This window comes from Arvicola amphibius, chromosome 9, assembly GCF_903992535.2.
Source record: "Arvicola amphibius chromosome 9, mArvAmp1.2, whole genome shotgun sequence".
Classification (NCBI taxonomy): Eukaryota; Metazoa; Chordata; class Mammalia; order Rodentia; family Cricetidae; genus Arvicola; species Arvicola amphibius.
In genome coordinates, this window is record NC_052055.2 from 103190295 (window position 1) to 103214476 (window position 24182).

A 24182-nucleotide genomic window follows, 5' to 3' on the forward strand; every position below is an offset into this window, starting at 1 on the left:
GGGGCAGGCGGATCCCTGTGAGTTCGAGGCCAGTCTGGTCTACAAGAGCAGGTCCAGAACAGCTAGGGTTATTACACAAAGAAACCCCGTCTCAAAACAAAACAAAAAGGAAAAGTAAGTTTGTGTATGTGGCAGAAAGCAAACCTGATGGTGTGTAATGCATTGAAACTTGTGTTTACTCTGAGTTTGGAAAAGATTGGGTAGTGGGAGGTCTTGAGTACCTGGCAGAGTCCTGGGCCCACCCACTCTCTCTGGGGACTCCTCTGGATATGACAATTTGAAACGCGACTTCAGGCACATTTCTGGAAGTCAGCCCCATGGCTCACTAGCAATGCAAGTAGGAGAGACCTGCCTTGCTCCAACATTCTGGGTTCTTATCCAGGAATCACTTGACTGTCTGTAGGGGTTTCTCCCCTGTACCCTGCCCACTACCTTCCCCTCTGAGTGTCTCTCCTCTGGTAGGAGGTATCCTTTGCCCTGCCCACCTCAGTCCACTGCACTCACGGAGGGTTGTTGCAGCTCCGGCTTCGGGATCGCACTCCACCTCCACACGACCGAGAACATGAACCAAACTTGGTCCAGGAACTCCAGCCTCCATCCTGGCCATAAGTTTGCTCTGGTGACTTCCAGATGCAGTGACCCTTGAAGCACCACTGGGGTAGAACAGAGGGCCTACGGTCACCTTGGGCCACGGCAGTGGAGCCTACAACAAGGGTGTCCCTTGGGGCACACAACATAGCTGACAGATACCACGGCAAGGCCAGAAAGAGAGAGCCATTAAGAGATTAGCCTGGTGAATGAACTGGACAGGATCCCAGTCCTACTGGAATACAGGTAGCTGAGCCACCTCAAAGAAAAGGCTTGCTGTCCTGGGTGTAGCCATCTTTCTCAAGTGCAATGCTGGTAACAGCACACACACAGCCTCCAGAAACAGTAAACATTCATTATCATTGGATAATGAATGAACTACTATTTCCAGCATCACCCTGTCTGGTGTGGGCGGGGCTGAGCGGAGAAGGAAAGACAATCGTCTCACGCTGTCTGAAGCTGACCTGTTCCCTGAAATGCCCCCCCCCCCCCAGAGACCATAAACGTGTATGAGCCAAGTCTGTGGCCTGTAGCCAAGGGATAGACACATAGAATCTGAACAGCCTGGGTTTGAATCCTAGCTCAGCTGTTACAAGATGCGTGTGGCCTCTTCACTTTACTGGAGCTCAGTTTACTCATTGGTTAAACTGCCCAAAGAACTGAAGGTTCAGGGCTGGGTACTCAGACAAGGCCTAAGGTGAATAAGCTCTTCCATTTTATCACAGGGGGTTGGGAAAAATACAGTGCTTTCTGGATGCTTCTCAAGAGAAGAACTGTTCATCTTGGAGTCCCCTAGTGGGGACTGAGCTTCCCCAGACACCTGCGCTTCGCCCAAACAGTTGAGTCAATCTTTTAGGGTCCTGAGATGCTCACAGTAAAGGGTTCTTTACAGATTACAGCGGCTACTCATTCTGAGTGTACAACTCAGTATCTCCACAACCCAAAGTGCATATCCTGCCCGCACCACAGTCGAACTTCAGAATATTTTCACCACCACCCCCAAAACTCCTCTGTACCCCTCAGTGGTCACCTCCTACTCCAGGAGTGGGATTTAAAGTCCCTCAAATGATGTGTAGCCAAGATGGAGACCCACTGGCTAACTGCATACAGGGTTGTTACTGGGAGGGTATGCAGCTTTAGAGGGCTGCTTAGGGCTCTTGGACCAAACAAGGATTTCCCTGCACCATACGAGCCCAAGGAAGCAAACACACACCCAGAAATGCATGAAGGGTGGGCTGTGGAAGAGGAGGAAGAGATGTGGGGTGGGGGAGAGGCAACAAGGAGCAGGGGAATAGGTGGGATAGGTGGAGTCTCTCTTTTATCCCTCTCTGTTAGTCACTTGCCCTGTGGCCTGACCTTAACCCTTTTGGGGTTCAGTCATCTCATCTATACAATGTGAGGAACTGAGCCTGCTGTAGCTCAAAGGACTGTGCTAAACCAGACTGACCATAGAAGCCAAACGACCGTGCTAACCCAGGCTGACCATAGAGGCCAAAGGAGAACGGGCAATGTGAAAGCAAGGGGGTCATAAAAGGACTCTAGGCATGTGTGTCATCCATGGAAGCAAGGTCCTGGCACCTATACCCATGTAAGGTACGGATGGTCTATACCTTAGGAGGGCCATGTCCTCCACAGCCCCACACAGGTACCTTGCCCGGTGCGCACTCCGTCCCATCCAGCGGGGGCCCCTTCTTGGTCTTGCAGAAGTATGGGTTGTCAGGATGGCTGCACCACAGCTGCTTGCAGGGCTCGAAGGTCCTGAACTGTGAGGCAGGGGGATGAGGTAGGTAGTGACAGAGAAGGAAGGAAGGAAGGCATGTGGATGCTGGCATCCAAGACACTACAAGGTAACCAGAACCTCATGTACTGTCAAACTCCACTCGACCCTAATACCAACGGCTCCTGGACCTCCTCTGTGCCCTCCTACAGCCTGAGAAGGAGCCCTTCCCAGTGCACACACCCTGACCTCTCACCATCCTTTACAGAAGCTGTCTGAAGGCTCCACAGAGGTCTGGGCCCAGGATGCCGTTCATCCGTGGGCATGTGGGGGATCTTGAGGGGAAGGGGAACCACGTGAAGTTCAGACTCCCCCCTCTCCTTCTAATATGGACAACCAGTGAGGTCAGAGGTCAGTCACCTTGTGATCCAGATTGGAAGGGCACCCCCAATTTCCTTACTATTTTCTTAGCATCTCCCTTAAGGCAAACAGGACTCCCACAAATACAGCGCTTGGGTACTGAAGTCCACACCCTGTTCTTCAGCCCCAATGCAGTATTGTGTCAAGCCACACGTCCCAGTGTGGCCTGGAGTGGGGAAAATAACCACACAAGGGTTCCATGCTACCAAACAGAGCACCCTATCCTGCAGAGGGGAGGGGAGGGAGGCTTCATTCTCTGAGTTTAGATATAAAGTCCTAACACCCTCAAATGTCCTCTTGTGTGAGTCTCTTTAGGGTCAACCTCAACAGTCAGCCATTGACCTGTCCTGAGGAGTAAGAGCACAGTTATGCTCTTTGATATCTACGGCCTCCAGCAGGAGGACGAAGACGTGGGCAGACCCCATGGAGAGGTAACTTTCAGATGCAGGGCTAAGGAGACAGAATACCATGCCTACTATAGTGTCCAGAGGTGGGAACTCTTCTGACCCAGCCCCAGCCCCTGGCCTGACACCTGGCTGGACTACCTCATAGGTAAACTCCTCAAGGGACTAGACCAGTGAGGGCATTAGTGGCTGCTTGCCCTCCTTGCCTCTGTGCCCAGGCCTCTCTATCTACACGGCTTGAAGTGCGGACGGGATGGAGTCTTCACCCTGCCCCCCATCTCTTCCCAATGCGCTGGAACCAAGCGGGCAAGCCCGTCCCTATGCCCACTGCCGGCAGGATTGACAGTATTCTATAAACCAACAGCCTGGGTCGTACTCGCCTGGCACCCAGTCTACTCACAGCCAAGCAGGTGTGGTACCCAGTGCCGAAGTCGAAACGGCACTGCTCGTCCATGGAGTAGTCGATCCCGGGCAGTTCAGGGGGCTGGGGCCAGGTGCGCTCAAAGGGATCATCAAGGAGGCAGTCATAGGAACTGCAGTGGAGACAGGGAAGGCAAGCCAGCCCGAGGGTTAGAAATCCCAAGCCTTCCATTCCCTTCCCAGGCAGGGGATTTTAATTAGCAAGGAAGGCCAGCCCAGGTTGGGGCTTTTAACTAGCAAGGAAGGCCTCCAGGAATTTGTGCCCAGTGTCCTGGGCCCCAGCTGTCTCTTCCAAGGGGGATGGCCTGTCACAGCATCCTTCTGTGACAGGCTAGCATGAGAATTCCAGGGGCAAGGATACCAAATCCTGGCTAAAGAACTTGGGGTGGATTGAGCTGACCTCCAGATTCAAGGGTCATCCCTTGCTCTGTCCTTCAGGGCAGTGGCAGGGTTATGTTCCCTGGTGACTTTGGCCTCATAGATAGAGCCGATAGCTGGCTTTGGGTATTGGTTTACACACATAAAATGGTGCACTCTGGATAAGATTAGGAGTGGACTTGTGGACAATTTGAGGGTACACCGCCTGAGTCAAAGTGTACCCACCATACAGAAGGCATGCTGGGCAGGCAGTGCCAGCCAGCTGCAATGGAAGGTCAGTGACCGGTGTCCCTGTCTCTGTCTGCTTGAACACCTGTCCTACAGACCTCTCAGGCCCTCCCCACATCCCTGTCTCTGGGGCCCTGGGGGACTGAAGCTCCCCTCGCTCCCCCTGCAGCCCACTTAATGAACACAGATTCCTGGGCCCAACCCACAGAGAACTCTAGTTAGCACCTGGGTAGAGTAGGGAACCCCGGTTTTTAATAGTACTCCCACACTTTGGGTCCCTTGGTCACACCGAGGTGGGCCTGCCTCTCATTCCCATCCCTTCCCTGGGGTGGAGGGAACCTACGGGAGGTAGCGGCTGAGCTCCAGCTTGCTGCAGCGGGACCAGTGGAACCGGTGGAAGGCAGCCTGCACCAGGGGTGCCATGACGCTGCCCAGGCTGGTCTCATCGTCACAGCCATTCCCCTGGCCGTCATGCTCCATGCCAAGCCTAGAGGGCAAGGGAAAGTCATACTGTGGGTCCTGACCCTGGACCCCAAACAGCAGACGCTGCCTTGACTGGGCCTACTAGCCTCAGCCCCTTGACCATGCCTTTGCTCCTCTACTCCCTTCCTGGAGACCCACCCCTCCCTCAGACTAAACACATCCTCCCAGCTCTTGAGTATGCCCCAATGGTCACTCACTCTTCCCATCATTCCTGTGGCCTAGGCCTATCCAGGTCTCTGGAAACACACAGCCCACAGATAGGACTGAGGAGGGTGTACATTCTGTTCCCCCTGCACTACTCCCCCATGTGGCTGGCACCAAACTGGCAGGCCCATCCCCCCCGGGGTCCATTGCCCGCTGGATAGAAGGTCCCTATGGGGGCTCCTGTTGCATGACCCCAGCTCCATCTGCCACATTCATGGTTTAACCTCCAAAGCAGGGGCCACTTGCTCTGCTACCAACAGCTCTTGCCTTGTCCCATGGAAAGGCTTCAGCCTGTAAGGACCAGGCTCATTAAGTTCTACCTAGTAAGCCTCACTCGTTGAATCCCTCAGTGTGGGAACTTCTTAAAACCCTCCTTGATGCCAGACTGATCTACGGAGCAAGTTCCAGGACGGGCTCCAAAAACTACACAGAAACCTTTCTTGAAAAACATTTTTAAAAGACCCAAAAAACACAAAACAAAAAACAAAACAACTCTCCCCGATGAATAGGTGGTGATGGCGCACGCTTTTAATCCACCACGTGAGAGGTAGAGGCAGATAGATCTGTATGAGTTCAAGGCCAGTCTTATCTACACAGTGAGTTCCAGGCCAGACCCCAAAGTGAGATCCTGAAACAAACAAACCGACTGCCCCTCCCTCTGGGTAGGATTCTGTATATAGTAGGCACCCATGGAAGTTTCAACTGCAAACTTTGCTCTTTAAACTGGTATTTAAGATCAAAGCCCAACACCCCTAATTTCTGCCAGTGACTTCATCGGCCCTTGACCACTAGATGGACACGGCATAGACCTCTAAGCCTGACCTTGCCTCTCTGCAGGGAGGGGCCTCTACTTAGGAAAGAGTGGGTATCTCCTGCCCTTTACAATAAGTCAAACCCCTAGCACGTAATAGGTGCTCAAGAAATAGTGAACAAAGCCAACTGAAGAGGTGCACAATCACAATCCCAGAATGTGGGTGGTCTTAAGCAGGAGAATCCAGAGTTCAAGGACACCCTTAGCCAGTCTGAGACTAGTTTGGGCTATACGAGACCCTGTCTCAAAAACCCAAACACACAAACAAATGAATAAGGGAAATACTGGCAAAGGAGAGAATGTGTGTTCTAAACAGCATCCGAGTCCACAGAACTGTCTGCCAACCCCAACTGGCTTACTGCCTGGCCTTAAAGTATGCCTGTTTATGGTAGGCTTGGGCCAGCGCCTCAGAGGGCACAAGCCAGGGTGAGCTGGAACTGGTGTCTAAAGGACACTGGGGTAAAGACAAAGTGGAGAAACAGTCAGGATAGAGGCCACCCAGACAGCAGGTCCTGCCTAGGACAGGCATTCTGCCACCAGCCTGACAAAAGCCAAGGCATGTATGGTCCCCACAGCCATGGCGCTGTGTCCCACTCTGGGCAGCTGGTAGATATCATCTGACCTTGTTCTTTTATGCTCAGGCCCCCTCTGAGCTCAATACTCAGCCCATAGCCACATTGCCACTCACCTGCCCTCCCCATTCTACTTACACGTGACCAGTCTCATGAGCCACCACAAAAGCTGAAGAGAAGCCATCCTCGTGGTTGAGGGCACAGCTTCTTAGGGGGTGGCACATACCAGTGACAGGTGCATACCCTGCCAGAGAAAAGGAGAGAGGTCACCATAGGCAGGTGAGATGGGGTGTGCTGACATGTGTGCCCAGCCCAAACCATGCAGAGGCATCCCAACCTGGTGGGTGCCGGATGTTCCTGGAGAAGAGAGGTTCTCAAAAATCTCTCCCCAGAGAACAAACAAAGGCCTGTTGCTACTGTGTCCCAGTTTTAGGACCTGTTCTTAGCCTATAGTTTTCCACATTCTGAACAGGTGGAACTTCCAGGTGAGACCCAAGCCTGCCCATACCCTAATTCTGTGAGCCACTCAATAAATAAGCTCAGAACATTTTCTGTGTGGAGGTCAGGGATGGCCCTGTGTCAGGTACTGTGGGAAGCCAGGTACAGGGGCACCTGCCTATAGCCCCAGCTATTCTTGAGATTAAGGCAGGAAGGCCACATGAGTCCAGAAGTTTGAGACGAGCCTGGATAAGAGAAACATATTAACAACAGCAACATCAAGAAGGGGAGAGAGGAGGAGGAATTGGGAGAGGAGGTGGAGAAGCCAGAGGAGGAGAAAGAGGAGGAGGAGGAAGAGAAAGAGAGAGAGAAGGAGAAGGAAGAGGAGGAGAGGAGGAGAAAGAGGATGAGGAGGAAGAGGAAGGAGAAGAAGGAGAAGAAGAAGATACCCATGGGGAAAATGGAGATGACCATGCCTCTACTCCCAACACACCCCATCATTAAGGAGGGTCTAACTCAGCAGGGAGATGGGAACTGAGTACAGATGTGCCTGAGGACCACAGTTCAAGGATCAAAAGTTCTAAGAGGTGAAGGGAAGGAAAGGAATGGTCCCCTTGGAAGGTTAGATGGGCCCAGGGAAAGAGGCCAAGGGAGTGACCTCTGAGGGCCACCAAACTGGAGAACAGGCAAGATAACTCTCCTAAGTTTGGGGAGACACAGGCAAAGGTGTAGACGGCCCACATGGACATAGGTCAGGCAGTAACGCTGTTAGTAGGCACCACTGTGTGAAGCCTGTGTGTGAGCCAAGGGTCTGCTTTCAGGAGCACCTCTAGGGCTGAGGGCTGGGGTTTAGTGGCTAAGCCTAAGATGAGCTTGCAAGGGACCATGCAGTTTATCCCGGGTGGCAAATAAACAACCAAACAGACGCTAATTGCGGCAGGAGGGCCGACTGGGACAATCTGGAGATGGAGGTGTGGACAGGAAGGGCTCTTCACCCAGGCCTGCAGCCCTCTGTGACATACAGTGGCACTGATTCCACCTTCCATCTTAACAGGGTTTGGGAAGCACAGTGCCATGGAACAGCGAGAAGAGGCGTGGCACGGGGCCTCTTAGCCTGCAGCTCTGGGGTTAGTGCTACGGGCCATGCCGTTCCACACACACACACACATGTGCGTGTCTGTGTCTTGTCCACATGCACATATGTCTGGGTGTCTGTAACTGTACATATGTATACAGTGTCTCTGTGAACAAACATATGTCTAGGCATATGTGCGCACACATATGTGTCTATACACATTTGGAACCTGGTGGTTCAGACAAAGCAACCCTTGGGTAGTCAGACTAGTTGACTCATTTCTACCGTTAGATGAGTAAAACACCCAGAAAGTCCTCAACAAGAGATCTAGAGAGCAGCGTGGCCTTGTGCATTGCCTCTCTGTAAGAGGCACAGGCAAGTTTGGTCACCACCCTGTGCCTCAGTTTCCCCATATGGGAACTATGATCAAAGCTGCATGTATATAGATGCTTAGTTGTTAGCACACCCCTCTACCCAGTGAGCAGCTGGCAGATGGAAGATGGTGAATATTACATTTCCTCCCAGTTGCAACATGGAAGAATCCAGAAGCTGAAGAGTTCCAGGATCCATGAGGTGGCATGGGGCATGGGCTTCCTTTTCTACAGCCATACAATCTCCCCAAGTGCTCACAGTCTGGAGTAAGCAGAATCATGCCTAAGGTCTCTGAGGTCTTCAAGCAACTGGGGGCTTCAAATAGCAGCTCCAGGTAGGACTGAGGCAGTGGCCACCAAAGTGGGCTATATTCCCTGGCCACAGACCTTAAGTTCCAAGGTCATCTAGGTCCATCTAGGTCCTGTCCCCTCTTCTTCCCTGAGTGAGCCCCACAGACAGAACATTGCTCTCCAGGTTCAACCTTGAATCTCCACTCCTGCCCTGCAGGCTGCTTACGCCTGACCACGGTAAACCCAGTCCCTAACATACCTGAGGGACCGAAGTTCTGGCGGGTGAGGAAGATGACGTGGTCATGGTGCTCAGTGTGGTTAGGGTCTTGGCGCTGTTGGGAATGTGCCCAGCGACACACCTGCTCCAGGCTGCGTGCCGGGTTCCCTCGCTCGATAAGGCTCAGGGACTGCAGGGTGCCAACAGTGTAAAGGTTAAAGACCTCAGACATCATAGGAGCTCTCCAGAGGGGAACACGGAGGCTCCCAGGGACTGCGGCACCTCTCCTAGAGATCACCAGCTGTTGCCATCTGGCTGCTGTTGGCACAATCCTCCCTCCACTGGTGCTTGCCAAGCAAGCACTGTCCCGTACCCATGCCCACTAGAGACTCAAGGCATACGATTTCCATCCTCTTCGACCTGCAAGGCAGTCCACTGGGCTGAGCACTTCTCCAGACAGAACACTTATCCCTCATCCAGTCTCTATGGTAACTCGTGAGGAAAGTGTGACTTCACCCCCATTGGGGAGAACAAGAGCCTGGTTTATGGCTGCAGAGGTCAGGGTCCCTAAGCTCAACAATGATGGGACTTGTCCCCGTCATTGCCCCACCTCCAAGCCTCCCTTCCCCTACAGACTCCTCAAGGAGAGGGATTTGGTGGTCTCCTGATTGTCATCCACCCTGCCCCCCTCCAGGTAGCAGGGGCTCACCTGTCGGTAACCCACTATGATCAAGCGGACAAGAGCGATGTTCACGTGGGCCCCCAGCGATTCATCGTGGTAAATCTCATCCACCTACAAGGAGAGTAGTATAAAGGTAGCAGATTTCCCTGAGAGCGCCTACTGCATGCTACACGTCAGGCCAGGCTCTAACATACAGCACCGTTCCACCCCTCCATGACCTTATCCAGCAGGACTTTTCCTTCGTAATTACCAAGTAAGGAAACTGAGGCTGAGAGAGAAGATGACATGCCCAAGGACACATGGCTGGGATTCAAACCCTAGACACCGAATCCCAACTCTGAGCTCCTTCCACGGAGCCCACATCTATGGGAAGAGCTTCAAGCCTAGTGACTGACCAACATGTTCATCAAGATGCTCATCTGCCCCCCTCTGATGATCTGTCCCCCTCCTAAGATCTGTCCCCCTCTGAAGAGTCTTTCCAGAGAAGTCACCCAACTCAAGGGTCCCCCACTGAAGCTCCCTGTTGTAACATCTCTAAGCATTTTCCAATTATCGCTGGGATGGCATTACTTGCTGGTGGAGCCCAAGCCATGGACCCTTCCCAAGGGAAATCCCAGAATAGGACAATGTTCAAGGGCCTTTGGATGGACAGTGGCAGCATCATCCAGAAGCATCTTAGAAACAGTATTCACACCCAAGTCTCCCCAGTCAGATCTGCATTTGAACAAGGTGCCCTGGACTTTTTTAGACTCTATCAAGGGAAGGAGCTCAGGGGTCCAGGATCTGGGAGACTGGGAAGACCCCACAGGCTGTATCTAGAAATTCAGCACTAGGTACTCCCCTGTCAGGAAACCTGGATAGAGAGGGATTTGAGCCTGTTTGTCTACTCTCAAGGATGGGTTGTTTTTGCTTTTGTTTTTGTTTTCCCAAGACAGGGTTTCTCTGTGTAACAGCTCTGGCTGTCCAGGAACTAGCTCGGCAAACCAGGCTGGCCTCGAACTCACAGAGATCTGCCTGCCTTTGCCTCCTGAATGCTAGGATTAAAGGCATATGCCACCACCGCCCGGCATCAAGGATGGGTTATTCATCCTCTCCTGAGGATGTCCATCTCCTGAGTTAACTGGGGACCTGCGTGAAAGCAGGATGAAATAGCACATGCCTTGGTAATCCCAGTGTTCCTATAGCGAGATGGGAGATGGACAGAAGAATCTCCACAAGCTTGCGGTCCACCCAGCCTGGTGTTTGCAGCAGTGGATGATGAAAAAGACCCTGACTCAAGCAAGACAGAAATGACAACCCAAATTGCTGTCTGATCTCCACAGTTACTGTGCCACGCACACATCACACATCTGTGTTGGAGCCCATGGATGTAGATTCCTTCCAGCTTGACCAAAGGTCAGAGAATACAGGCCTATTCTTGCTTCTTCAAGGTTATGACAGGAGATTTGACCCAGGGTGTGTCTGCCTATGAATGTCTGGCCTCAAGTGTGGTCCCTGCATGTCCTGCCTAAACAAGAGAATACTTAACTCAGGGTATAGTTGCTTGATGTTTCGGGTACTGAAGAGGTAATTACTCTGTTCCCCTGCTTTTGGATTGGGGTATATAAAGCATATGGAAAAATAAATGTGGGTGAATTCTGTACTCACTGGGTTGCCCTCCTGACTCTATTCTGTATCTCTGTTTTTTTCTACCTAACATTTTTAATCCACACGCCCCTTCCCTGGAATGTACCAACCTGTCGAGGCTGGACCCTGACACACCTGCACACCTGCACACATGCACGCACACACACATACACACACACACACACACACACACACACACACACTCATACACAAAGGCTTTTGTAAGGGCTTAAAACCAAACAAAATATTTCACTGTAAACACACACACACAAACACACACATGTATGCACACACACAAACACACACATGTATGCACGCACACACACACATACACCCCCCCCATAAACACAAAGAAAATTAAATCACTAGCAACCAACAAAAAAATGACCACAGTTAACAAACTTCCCATCACATGTGCATGCCCGTGTGCTAGTTTATGCTGAATATACTGTTTGTGTTTTGCTGGCTCCAGGGAAATGTTCTGTATCTTTAATGGTCATTCCTGATGTCTGCATAGGATATGCCATCACCAATGTGACTAACATCCCAGACAGCAGGTGGGAGTCTTAGGAATAAATAACTTCTTCAGCCAGTCAATGTAGGCAATAATAAAGCAGTTCCTTTGAGTCCTGGTTTCAAATCCCAGCTCTGGTTTCTTTTTTTAATTTTTAATTTTATGTAATGAGTGTTTTACCTGCCACATATGTATGTCTGTGTACTAAGGGCATGCAGTTCCCACAGAAGCCAGAAGAGGGTGTGGGATCCCCTGAGACTGGGGTGACAAATGGGAGAGACCTGAACTGGGTGTCGAGCCCTGGCCCTCTGGAAAGATAGTACTTTAACTGCTGAGCCATTGCTCCAGCCCCCTCAGCTCTGTTTTTTTTTTTGTTTTGTTTTGGTTTGGTTTTGTTTTTTAAAATCACCTAGCTGTCTTGGGGCACAGCACGGAGCTCCTTTTTCTTTTTCTGCACAATGGAAATACCAATGGCTGTTTGAGGGCTGCCCCCATATACATGTCTGGAACCCACAAGTGAGACACAAGCCCAGAGGCACTGTCAGTGACACACAGCGGTGACCTCTGACTCCTGCCGCGAGGCTTCCTGGGAGCTGGATGGTTTCACCGCTGCCTTTGTCTCACCGTTTCTGTCCCCTGTGCCCTTTAGCACCAGCTCTTTCTCACGCATATAGAAAGTAACCGACCTACAGGCTGTGGAGGGGTGGCTGCCCACTAAACAGAGAGAACACATCCTTCTAACTCAACACATGAGTCCCGCAAGGAGGGAAACCCAGAATGGAGACCTGATGGGCCAGCACAGGATGAAACCAGGCTGTGGGCCCAGAACTATGAATTAGAAGCTGCCTACACCACGGAGCCCAGCCAGCAGCCCATCCTCCCAGTGCCCAGAGCTGGCAGTGGCCCCTGTATATGAATGTGCAGACCTCAGAGCAGTTAGCATTGGGCTTCTGCCATCAGCTTTCCTGGCGCCTGTGTCTGAATCCAACTGAGTACCGAGACCAAAGCCCAGTACCTGCGGTGGACAAACACACACTGCCAATCCCCACCGCAAGACATGATGGAGAGGCCCCAGGGCAAAGGGTTTCCTCCCATCTTCCCGAGCAAAGACTTCATAGAAAGAAAGTGCTTCATTGTGTAATGACAGCAGCTTCCTCTGCCCACACGCCTGAGACTTATCCTAGGAAGACTGCAGCTTCTATCAGCCACCCCCCACACCCACAGAATGCCAACCTCATGACATTTTACTGATACTTGCAGGGAAGTGATCATTTTTACATGTATGAGGCTGCATGTATGTTGGCACACCAAGTGCATACCTGTTGCACATGGAAGGCAAAAGAGAGCCTGTATCCTCTGAGACTGGGATTACAGACAGCTCTGAGCTTGTCATGTAGGTGCTGGGAATCAAAGCTAGGTCCTCTGGAAGAACAACCAGTACTCTTAATTGCTGAGCCACCTCTGCAGCCCCTGAGAAGAGACTCCTGATTTTTCAGCCCGTCCAGCACCAGAATACAGCCTTTCTTCTACACAGGGCTGGGGCAGTACAGTATGTGGGCTCTAAGATGGCCCAAGGAAGACAGGAGAGGCATACACCATTCAACCATATCAGTGACACACACTCCACAGCCTGACACAGGACAAAGAAAAGACAAAGACAACTGGGTCATTTAAGTAAGGATATATACTGGGCTCTGGGCATCTGGAGGGACTTCTGAGTTATTGTTGCCTTCCATGTGTCCTCAAGTCTTTGGGTTGTTGAAAATGCTGTCTGGATCCTGCATGTGGCAGCCAGCCCTCTGTGTCGGAAGGCTTTGCACCTGCAGGCCTAACCAACTGTTCACTGGAAATCTGAGGAAAAACTATTTATATGAAACACGTGTTTTTGTGTTTTTTTTTTTCCTTTGCCACTGCTCCTAACCAATACAGTCTAGCAGCTATGTGCACAGTTCTTACATTGCATCCACTTTTCAAAGTTATCTAGGGGGCTGGAGAGATGACTCAGTGGCTAAGGGCACTGGCTGCTCATCCAGAGAACCTGGGTTCAATTCCCAGCAACCACATAGCCGCTCAAAACTTATTACTCCCGGTCCAGGAGCTGTGACTCCCTCTTGTGGTCTCCATTGGTGCTGCATGTATGTGGTTCACAGACATGGAGGCAAAACACCCATGCACACGACAGAAAAGTAAACCTTAAATAAAAACTCAATCAATGTTATCCTGAGAGGCTGTAAATCACAAAAGCTGAGGGTTCTGCAGCTCAGGGGTGAAATGCTTGCCTAGCACATGGAGGGCCCTGGTTCAATCCTGTCCTAGTTTTCCAAACAAACAAACAAACAAACAAACAACAGAAACGAGCAAAAAGCAACTTGGGAGGAGAGGGTTTATCTGAGGTTACAAACCCAGTCATACGTTATCATGAAAGGAAGTCACGACAGGAACTCAAGTAGAAGCCATGGAGGAACACTGATGCTTTCTTTGAGCAACAGAACCACCTGCCCAGGGGTGGTACCACCCACAGTGAGCTGGGCCCTCTCGCATCAGTAATTAATGAAGAAAGTGCTCTACATACTTGCCTACAGTCAATCTGATGGAGGCATTGTCTCAATTGAGGTTCCACTCCTCAAATAACTTGAGGTTGTGTCAAGTTGAGAAAAACTTAACCAGGACAAAAATCCAGAACTGGAAGGAGGGGAGGGGGATAGGGGAGAGGAAGAGAGGAGGGAAAGGAGTCAGGATGGGAGAGACAGAAGGAGGGAGGGTGGCAATCAGAAACTTGTATACATTACAAAGGAGATTTGAGCATCTACAGATTTGGGGGATCAGGGTGGGGGTCTTAGAAACGATCCCATTAGGATTCCATTAGGACAGAGGGACAACCATACTCGTTTTGGTCACTTGCTCAGCAGACCACATCTACTCATTAAGGACTTTTTGACATAATTTATTTAACTTTATTTTATGTGCATTAGTGTAAAGGTGTTAGATCCCCCGGAACTGGAGTCACAGACAGTTGTGAGTTGCCATGTAGGTGCTGGGAATTGAACCCAGGTCCTCTGGAAGAGCAGCCAGTGCTCCTAACTGCTGAGCCATCTCTCCAGCCCCTACTTTCAATGACCCTTGTTCCAACTGCCACCCAGCCTAGGACACTGGCAGATTGGATAGGCCCTGCCCTCCCAAGCCCCTGCTCCAGTTCTCTGGGCCCTGGCATGTTCATCTCGAATACCCCTGCCAGTCCTGGCCCTAGAGTCGGGAGTGTCGGTGTTTTACATGGGCCAGAAAAGTGACTGGATAGGGCCATCATATTAGCAGAAACTGCCCCCTAAACATGGTGCCACAGCCAGGGGGGAGGTGTGGCTACCTGGCAGGCCCAGAAACCTATCAACCCTAAGACACATTCACAGGGACCCTCTGACAAGCTCCACCCTGGCTGCATACCCAGGACCTGGCCCAACACCCTCAGTCTCCATGGCTGTGGGGAGAGGGGGTCAGGGAACAGTCAGAAATTGCTTCCCATGGTTGGACACAGAATGGCCACAAGACACACACCCACATGGCAGAATGAACCCTGTGTCTGGTTTCCTCGCTCCTCACCTCTAAGCCAAGTTCAAGGCCACCTTTGCCAGGACTCCTAGGTTAGGGTTTGACATCACCTATTGGCCTGAGATAGCCACTGGGTGTGTACCAGAAAAACAAGCAAAGGTCAGGATGCTGGCCAAGGGGAGACAAAACAGCAGAAGGGAGGGGACAGGTGGAGAGTGCTGGGCTGGAGGGGTGCGTCGTTGCTCCCAGAATAACTACCGGGTGCCAGGCACCGGGCCAGGCTTTCTTCACCACCTCTTAACCATCTTAGAGAACAGAACTATTCCAGTTTTATAAGCAAGAAAACACGATTCTCTTTTTCTCTTTCATTCTTTCTTTCTTTTCTTCTGTGTGTGCGTGTGTGTGCATGTACAAGTGTGTGTGTGTGGAAGGGTGTGTGCCCCATGGGCAAGTGTGAACATGCTCATGCCAGAAGAGGACACTGGGTGTCCAGCTCTGTCCCTCTCCACCTTATTCCCTTGAGACAATGTCTCTCACTGATCCCAAACCTAGGCTGGCAGCCAGTAAGGCCCAGCCATCCTCCTGTCTCTGATTCCCACAGTGCTGAGGTTCAAGGCCACACCCAGCTTTCTTTGTGGGTCCCAGGGATTTGAACTCAGGTTCAAGATTCCATGAGGCTAAGTAAGTGCCCAAGGACCCCCATCTGGGAAGAGAGAAACTCTGCGATTTAAACAGTGGCCCCTATTTACACTTGGGGCGGCTGTCCAGACAGTTTCAGGGTGACAGCGAGCGGGCTTCCCACAGCCCAGTACAAAAGAAGAGAGATCAGAGGACAAAGTCAGCCCTAGCTGGGCACCGAAGCCCTGGCTAGTAAGAGTTCAGCTTCCGTCTGATTCCTCCTGGCGCCACCCTCTGTTAGCTGTGTCTCCTCAGGTCTCCTTTCGGAAATATGGCTCCTGGGAGGGTAGGTTTGAAACCCTGTTGCCCGATGACTGACGGTCCCACTGATATGAGCTGCAATTTGGGGAGACGGGACTAGGAAGCCACGGGAGCGCCATGCACCCGAGCCCTGAACACAGCAACTTCAGAGGGACAGACGTGGAGAGAAAGCATCCTCTGTGACAGAGTGAAATGGAGGACAGCGGTGGAAGCGGACCCTGAGCCAGGACCCTATGCCTCGAAGCTTTCTGGAACCTTCACCCAAATAACCCACTTCCCCAAACACACAGTCTGACTTCCAGATCCCAGAAGACTTCCTGGGTTGCAGAAGAGGGTTTCCCAGCCCGATGAAGAGCAAAACAGCATTAGCAAAGACGCCCTCCCCTTCACCCTGTAACCCTGGGGGTGTCTGGCCCCCACAGTCCTGCGGTATGAGAACTGTACATTTTTTAGACTCTGAGCCTGAGGTGGGAGAGCCCCAGCTTCAGTCTGTGGCTAGAGGGGTAAACCAGGCCCCCAGGAGAACATGAGAAGGCTGTGGGCAGTCTTACCCCGGGTTCCATATCAAGACCAGTCAGTCTCTTCTCGGCAGAGCTAGGGCAGAGAGCTCTACGGAGCACAGTGTCCTGCGGTCTGCACTCCCTCTCTCCTGAGGGACGATGCTCGCTCGGAGGAACCGCTGGATAGACTGTCCACCTCTGTCAGAGGGCTCACGCAGGTTTCAGGCCAGGAGACAGAGTAGAGACAGCACCAAGAGGCAAGACCCTGGAGTCTAAGGCCACCTGTGCTCATACAGAGGCAAAGGCACCAACTGCCACTAGGTGCTTACCCAGCCTACGAGGGTCCTCCCTGCCTCACTTCCCTCCCTGAATCCCAGCAATCTTTCCTGACAGAAGAGGAAGCCCTGCCTGCCTGCCTACTTGCTTGCTTTTTAAGAATTTCAAGCATCTATATAAGGAAATACGACCATATCTATTCCCCATGTCCCTCCTTCAATTTTCTTCATGCCCTCAAAAATATATCCCCCTTCCAACTTCATGTCTCATACACACACACACACACACACACACACACACACACACACACACACACACAATCACTGGGTGTGGAGCCATCTGCTGGAGCATGGGAAACCTGCCAGTGGACACATCTTCAACAGAGAACAATTCTCCATTTCCCCTGTGACTGCCACTATCCTCAGTATGGAGTGGGGCCTGAAGATCATTGCCCTAGCTAGGTAGGAATTCTGACTGGCTTATTCTTGTACGGATCTTGTGCAAGTGACCACAACTGCAGTGGTTCATGTACAGAAGATAGCATGCCACGGCACTCCTCCCCACTCTCCATTCTTACATCTTCCCTGCCTCGTCTTCTGAGACGTTGGTGGCGGGGATGATAAGAATGTCCTGCTAGGGCTGAGCACTCGATGGCATATCATCAGTACTGTGACCCCGTGACCATCTCCCCCACTGACCGCTGCACATGGCAGAAGGAGCTTCTCTGTCCAGGGTTGAGAGCATCCCAGGTCTGTTACGCCCAAAAGCTGTGTAAGTGTTATCAGCCCCGTTTTCTTTTGAATTACAGGTTGAACATCCTAAATCTGGAAATGGTCTCTAATTTCCAGAGTAACACTGTAGGTGGAAAATTCCATACCTGGACTGGTTGACGGGTCGCTGTCAAAAAAATCAGGTGCACTAAAAATAACATGTGAAATTACCTTCTGGCTATGTATCTAAGGTGAACATGAAACACATGTGAACTTCATGTTTCGACTTGAATCCTCTCCCCAAGACTGCTGCTGCTGGCATGCAAACATTCCAAACCCCAAACGCTCTGATCCCAAGCGTTCCAGAGAAGAGATACGCAACTCCTAAGGAACCTTACCTTACAGAGAAGTTTTAGGCTTGCAGAGAATTTGCCAGGCAGTAGGGACATCCCATGCACCGTGTACCCATCTGTTACCACTGCCGGCATCTTGAATAAGTATGGTTCAAATTGTCAGGATGAGCCAACCTACACTGGCAGGGAATTACTAACCCAAGTCTGTATATCTATCACTTTGGTCCTCCAGTGTCCCCCTAACTTCCTATTTTGCTGGGAGGTAGGGTGAAGGGGACCTCATCCAGGATACAATAATGCACCAGATCACACACCTGCCACCATTTCTTAGCCCTTCCTGCCTTTTGGTGGCTTTAATGATTTTGGGGAGAACTAACCTGGGACTTTAGAAACTGTCTATCCATTTGTACCAGATTTTTTTTCCCTTCTTTCATTTTTGTATGAGGAGGGAAGGGACAGGGGTTTCACGAGGCAGCCCAGGCTAGATTTAAACACAGGGTTCCCCAGCATTGGTTTGTCTTCCTGGTGCTCGGCCTGACCCCTACAGTTGCTAGGCCTGGCGCCAAAACCTTGTCCCCTCGGAGCACACCTTGCCAAGGTGCCACCATTCCCCATGTGCCACATCAACAAGTCCTGCCTCGAGTCACCAGCTCAGAGGTAAAAGGAGGATGCTGAGTCTCCTAACTTGTCCCCTGGCCCAAGCCAATGAGCACGACCTTATATTTCAAAGGGCTGGTGTGGACTCCCAGTGAGCGGTGTCTCCTGCCTGCCAATCAGTACACACTAAGGGAAGTGGTGTCTCCAAGGCTCCCCAGAGCCTAAGGGCTGGCCTGCATAGCTCCCCTGGGATGGGGCTGTCTGACCCACCTCAGATCCAGGCTGTTTGTGTAAGGTGGCTCAGAGAGCACAGGGACAGACCCGCCCAGCCCAACAGAGACCTTTTCATCCGTCTACAACGCTCAGAATTGATTTCCCCACAGCCTACTTAGGAAACACAGCGGCCTTGATGTCCCAGGCAGGCCTGCCTGCCTACGTATAAACAGAGGCACGAGGAGGCCTGGCAAGCCCGAAGTGCAACATTTCCTGCCTCCTGAACTCAGTTTTGGGTGCTCACTGTGTGTCTCAATGGAGGACGAAGAGGGACAAATGTCCGGTTCGGGAGCCTGGACTTAATCAATGGCATCTGTTAGATTAAAACGAACTTCTATTCTGGGAGCCATTGTCCTGGAAATAGGATGTCTAGAGTCTCCTTTGTGGTAGATAAAGTGGAATGCCATAGGAGAAAGTGCCCTGGGGACAGGAGGGCCCTCTTCGCTCTTTGCTGACATGATTCTCGTGCTGGGTGGGAGCAGCATCTGTGCTGTGCTTTCTATTGGGGTGAGAGCTGTTTCCTCTCAGGGTGGGAAGGCTTAGAAAACATCCATACCTGTGCGTAGCAGTGGGGGCAAATACCTTAGAGCAAGGGCTTCACCTGCCATTGTGGACAACTTGACACTGGCTGGGCTGGGGAGCTGTCTCATTCACTGTAGGATGCTCAGGGGACTCCCTGGTCTCCACTCATGAGATGCCTGCAACATCCCACCTCCTTCAGTTCTTTTAAGGAAGAAATACAGCCTGAAGCTGCCTGTGCAGTCTCTTTGGTCCTATGCCTTTATCACTCTCCCAAAGCCCACTGCTTTTTCGTTTGTTTGGTTGGTTTTGGTTTTGGAGTGGTTTTGTGGTTTTTTGCTAAAAGTTAAAAGCAACCCATTTCAAGGCAGTGGTTTGTGTGTGTGTGTGTGTTACTGGGGATGGAACCCAGCCCCCACCCACACCCCCTGAACCCAGGACCTTCCTTCTCCCTTCTCCACAACTGCCTGTCAAATTCTGCAACGGCAGAAGTGGTAGGTAGGAAACAAGCCAATAGATGTGACCTCTTAGGGCTATGAGTAGGGGGCCAACAAGCCAGCTGTAAAACGCTCAAGCTGTTGCCTGCATGGGACAGGTGGTCCTGCCTCTTGGGCCTCTAAGTCCTTCTGCGTTGTCCTCAATGAATCTGATTATCCCAGAGGCCCAAGGCTTTTCTGTACAGCCCGACTGAAGCTTTGAGAATGAGAGTCTGTCAGGCTCCTGGCAGATGCATACTACATCCTGAAAATAATTACTCATTATGTTTCAGGGGCTCAAAGGGCTCCCTAGCACTGAGACTTGAAGATGCCCTAAGGAAAGGGACCTAAGGTACAGAGAAATACCAGGCATCCAAAGCCTACCATCAGGTGAGAAAAGAATGAAGAAGGAATCCCTGCCCACCATCTGTAGCTGTGGATCTTTCTAACACAACCCAAGTGAGTGCAGAATTAACCCCGAAGCAGCCTGGCTGGGCATGAAAGGCCTGCCATTCTCTCTGCAGCCTTGACTGCTCTGGGGACAGGATCTCCTTGGATGATGCTAACTGCCTCACTCTCTGAATCTGCTCCAACTCCTTCCCATCTCACCCCAGTCCCCACGTACTAGCACAATAAAAGCATCCGTACTGGCAACCAGATATCTTCCGTGATCCCACCAGGCTAACCTTGGCAGAGACAAGGCTGCTCAGGTAGGCAGAGCTTCAAGGCAAAAGTAAAGTGACACCCGTGTACCTGGATCCATGAAGTCTCCCCAGGGCTGTCTGTGCTTCCAGCATCCCAACCAAATAAAAGTATCACACAATGAAGAGAATGAGCTGCGGGTCCCATGGGAGGGCAAGGCTGTCTGCCACCCATCTGCTCACCTTCACGAGCAGGAAGTCTGGCTGGCCATCCTCTGTTCAACAAAGTCACAGCCGCACACAACTGGCTTGCCTGATGGCTGTGGCAGGTATGTATGACAGCCCCATAAGTCATAGCCTGTGTGTGTGCCATGAACATCCATGCCCTGGAAGCTGGGTTCCATGGCAAGCATTGACCTCAGCTGCACCATCTCAGGCCCTGTGATTCCTGTCCATATGGCAAAGTAGCAGTGAGCAAGCAGCCCAGCCTACGGCACTGAACCCGAGTTGGACATAGTGGCCCATTCCTGTAATCCCAGCACTTGGGAAGGGGTGGCAGTGTGTTCAAGGACAGGCTGGACCACATACTAAGTTCAAGAACAGTCTAGGATACACAGGATGACACCAACTCAAAAATAAATAAGCAAAAAGACAGGAGGGGGGGATGAAAGGAGGAAGCGGAGGAGGAAGAAACGAGAGAGAGGTGAGAAGAAAGAATAAACCCAGGTTATCCACACAACAGTCACCAAAGAAGCCCCCCAGAGCATTGTCTTTAGGAGAAGCTGACAATGATTCCTGGCCAAAGGTATAAGCCATAGGTTAGGGGTCAAGGGTCAAAAACCAGGACATAGAAATTGGATGATCCAAGACAGCCAGAGTGGGCCACAGGCCACTTTGTCGAACAGTAAAATATGGGGAAGTGCAGGGGTCCTGGAAAAGAATGGTAGCTGGATACTGACCCACACACACCTAACCACCAGAAGCCCTGGTTGGCCAACCAGGCTTGCAGCACTCACACGTCCCTGCACTAATTAAAGCTGTCACTCCCACACACCCTCTCTAAGGAGCTCCAGGCCTGAGACGCCCACCCACCCACGCCACCCAGTGCCCAGGGACACTCACGATGTTCATAAGCGTGAGGACGTAGTTCTGCGTGTGCTCCTTGCCATGGAAGCGAACCACGGAGTCATCCACCGCCAGCAGCACCTCGATGCTGTAACTGCCAGGCCTGGCATGCCGCCGCTTCCGGTCTGTGTCACCCAGCTGGTCCCCAACCAGATCCAGCACATTGGGCAGGTCACCAAGGCCAAAGGCTAGAACCGGGTAGAAAGAGTGGGAGGCTGTAACACATATTGAATCGATCTTTCTTTCTCTTTCATTCTTCTTCTCTTTTTCTTTCTGCTTTGTTTGAGACAGGGTTTCTCGAAACCTGCAGCCCTGGCCACCCTGGAACTCACTCCATAAACCAGGCTGGTCTCAAACTCAGAGATTTTTCTGCTTCTGCCTCTGCCTCTGCCTCCCGAGTGCTGGGATTAAAGGTGCACACGGCCACCACCCGACCCTTTCTCTCTTTCTTTTTCAGGCAGGGCCTCCTGTAGACCAGTCTGGTCTTGAACTTATTATGTAGCTGAAGATGACCCAGAACATCTGATCCTCGTGCCTCTACTTCCTGAGTACTGAGATGACAGGGCATGCACCACCACATCATTCCAGGGGGTGCAGCTGGGTGAACCCACTAATGGAGTCATATCCCCAGCTCCTCAAACTGTTCCTCAAAACACTCAGGAGTCCACTTACCTCAAATCCCACTAGAGTGGGCCTGAGCTGGGGGTCTGAAGATCCCACAACCGCACTCCTAGCGGCTGGCAGATGGGTAGACAGACAAAGGGCAGTTGGATGATAAATGGGGGAGGGGGGCTGCACTGAAGTCTACAGTTTAGGTATGGTGCCAACATATAGTCTGAGGGCTTCTTATCCGTTTCAGATCAGCATTTTTGGACTTTGGAACTCATACACCAGGACAACTGAGCATCCTTAATCCAAAAATCCCAAGTTGGAAATGCTCCAAAAATCCAAAACAGTGAAGATTCCCGGCAGCCCGGCATCTAAGCCCAATGGTGATTCCAGCATCTCAGAGGAAGGAGGGAGGCATCCTGGCGGGGTGGAGTGGGGCGAGGGGGGTTGGGGTGCGAGGAAGGAGCAAGTACTCTCCATGAGAGGGGAGGGAGCAGAACTCAGATACTCAACAGTCCTGGAGCCCTTCCCTCCACATTTACTGAAGGGAGGCTCAGAAAGGTCACCTAACTCACTCTAGGTCACACAGCAAATTAATGGCAGGGGCCCAAACTGTAAACCTGAGTATCCCTCCACACCCAGGCTGGGACTACCCAAATTTCCCTCTCCGCAAATGAGAAAAGGGGAGTTGTGTGTCAACTGGGGTGTCATAGGTACCTCAGTCACACTCTCTTCTCCATGACCCTCCAGGCACAGTGAAGCCAGAGCTGAGAGCCATGAGGGAGCCCACCCAAGAAGCCCCAAGTAAATGGAAAATGTACAGCTGCCCAAAACCATCAGCAATCTCCAAGCCCTGAAACCTAGAGGGACCCACGGATTCCATTCCCAGACCACACCCAAAGCCAGCTGTATTCACAGAAAACGGCACGCATGCACGTGTTCAGACCAGCACCATCACAGTGGGCCCCAAAGGTGAGCGGACAGAGGAGTGCAGGCGTGAGGGGGGAAACGACAGCGTGCTGAGACCGCTGTAATGCAAAGCCTTGAACGCTAAAGGGAAGACGTCAAACAGGCCTCGAACTGTATTCCTGTGTTCAGAGGGATCCACCCTCATTGTGGGGAGGACGGAAGATTTTAAAGAGAGTGACAAGCACGTTTTGGAATTAAACAAAGGTCTTGGTTGCACGCATTGTGAAGGTGGCGTAAAGCCACACAGCTATGCAATTTAAAAGGGTGAGTTTGAGAGCTGAGGAGACGGCTCTGCCAGTAAAGGAATTCTACATGAGCGTGTGGCCCGGAGTTGGATCCTTGACCCCTAGATAAATGCTGGGGACGTGTGGCTGCCAGCTTGTAGTCTTAACAGGTGGGAGGCAGGGTCAGACTCCTCAGAGCAGGCTTCAGACCCAAGTGCAAGAGCCTGCCTCAGTATACAAGAACGGTTGAGGAAGACAGACACGTGAACATACATGCTCCCACAAGTACCCCCTCACATACACATAAGCAAAGCATGCACATGAACACACATGGACATACACCTCCTCACACGCATATGCTTATGGCTGAGGTCCAGAGCTCGGCCATAGGAATCTATGCTGGTTCACACATCCAGTTGCCTCTCACGAAGGAAGTGGGAGGAAGGAACAAGGCACAGGGCAGGCCAGGGCTGAAGAAGATGGCGGTGTTAGGAAATGGACAGGGAGCTGGGGATATTGAGGTGCAGCCAAAGCATAGGGGGATACCCCAACAGCCCGGCTGAGCAGTTCAGACTTCTGAGTGCTAAGGGACGGCTGACTCCATTTTCTTTTTAGTTAAACAATGTTAGACTTTGATCATGTCCTTAGCTACAAGTCAGTTGTTTTTTTTTTTTTTTTTTTTTTTGACTGGCTCTTCATCAATAATCTTGTGAATTACACATCATCAATTGTTTCCATTGTTCTGAGAAATGACTGACCAGAAGATGTTTTGTGGTATGTCAACTGTCTGACCATAAACCCACACATGTACCCTTCCTGTGATCATAAAGATAACTGCAAAATTTTACTTTTAATTACTGGCTGCTTGCTATAAGGGGACTCTACCTTTAACCTGGGTTGTTTATTTTCATTCTCCTACTATGGGAGACTGAAAATATGGCCCAGGAGTCATTAAATTTTTCTTTTCCAACATCTCAGTGTTCGCTCCT

The 24182-nt window shown here is 51.4% G+C and overlaps 1 protein-coding gene across 1 annotated transcript in view; it reads right to left on the minus strand.

Moving 5' to 3' along the window:
• The window catches only part of Adamts14 (ADAM metallopeptidase with thrombospondin type 1 motif 14), a 62735-nt gene that overhangs the window by 19997 nt on the left and 18556 nt on the right, over positions 1-24182 (minus strand). Inside the window, exons 4-11 of the mRNA XM_038342750.1 lie at positions 21389-21579; positions 9327-9410; positions 8660-8807; positions 6364-6469; positions 4499-4642; positions 3530-3662; positions 2238-2351; positions 505-653 (exon numbers count right to left, since the gene is read on the minus strand). Of these exons, the coding sequence (XP_038198678.1) occupies positions 505-653; positions 2238-2351; positions 3530-3662; positions 4499-4642; positions 6364-6469; positions 8660-8807; positions 9327-9410; positions 21389-21579 (1069 nt within the window). The remainder of the gene's footprint in view (positions 1-504; positions 654-2237; positions 2352-3529; positions 3663-4498; positions 4643-6363; positions 6470-8659; positions 8808-9326; positions 9411-21388; positions 21580-24182) is intronic.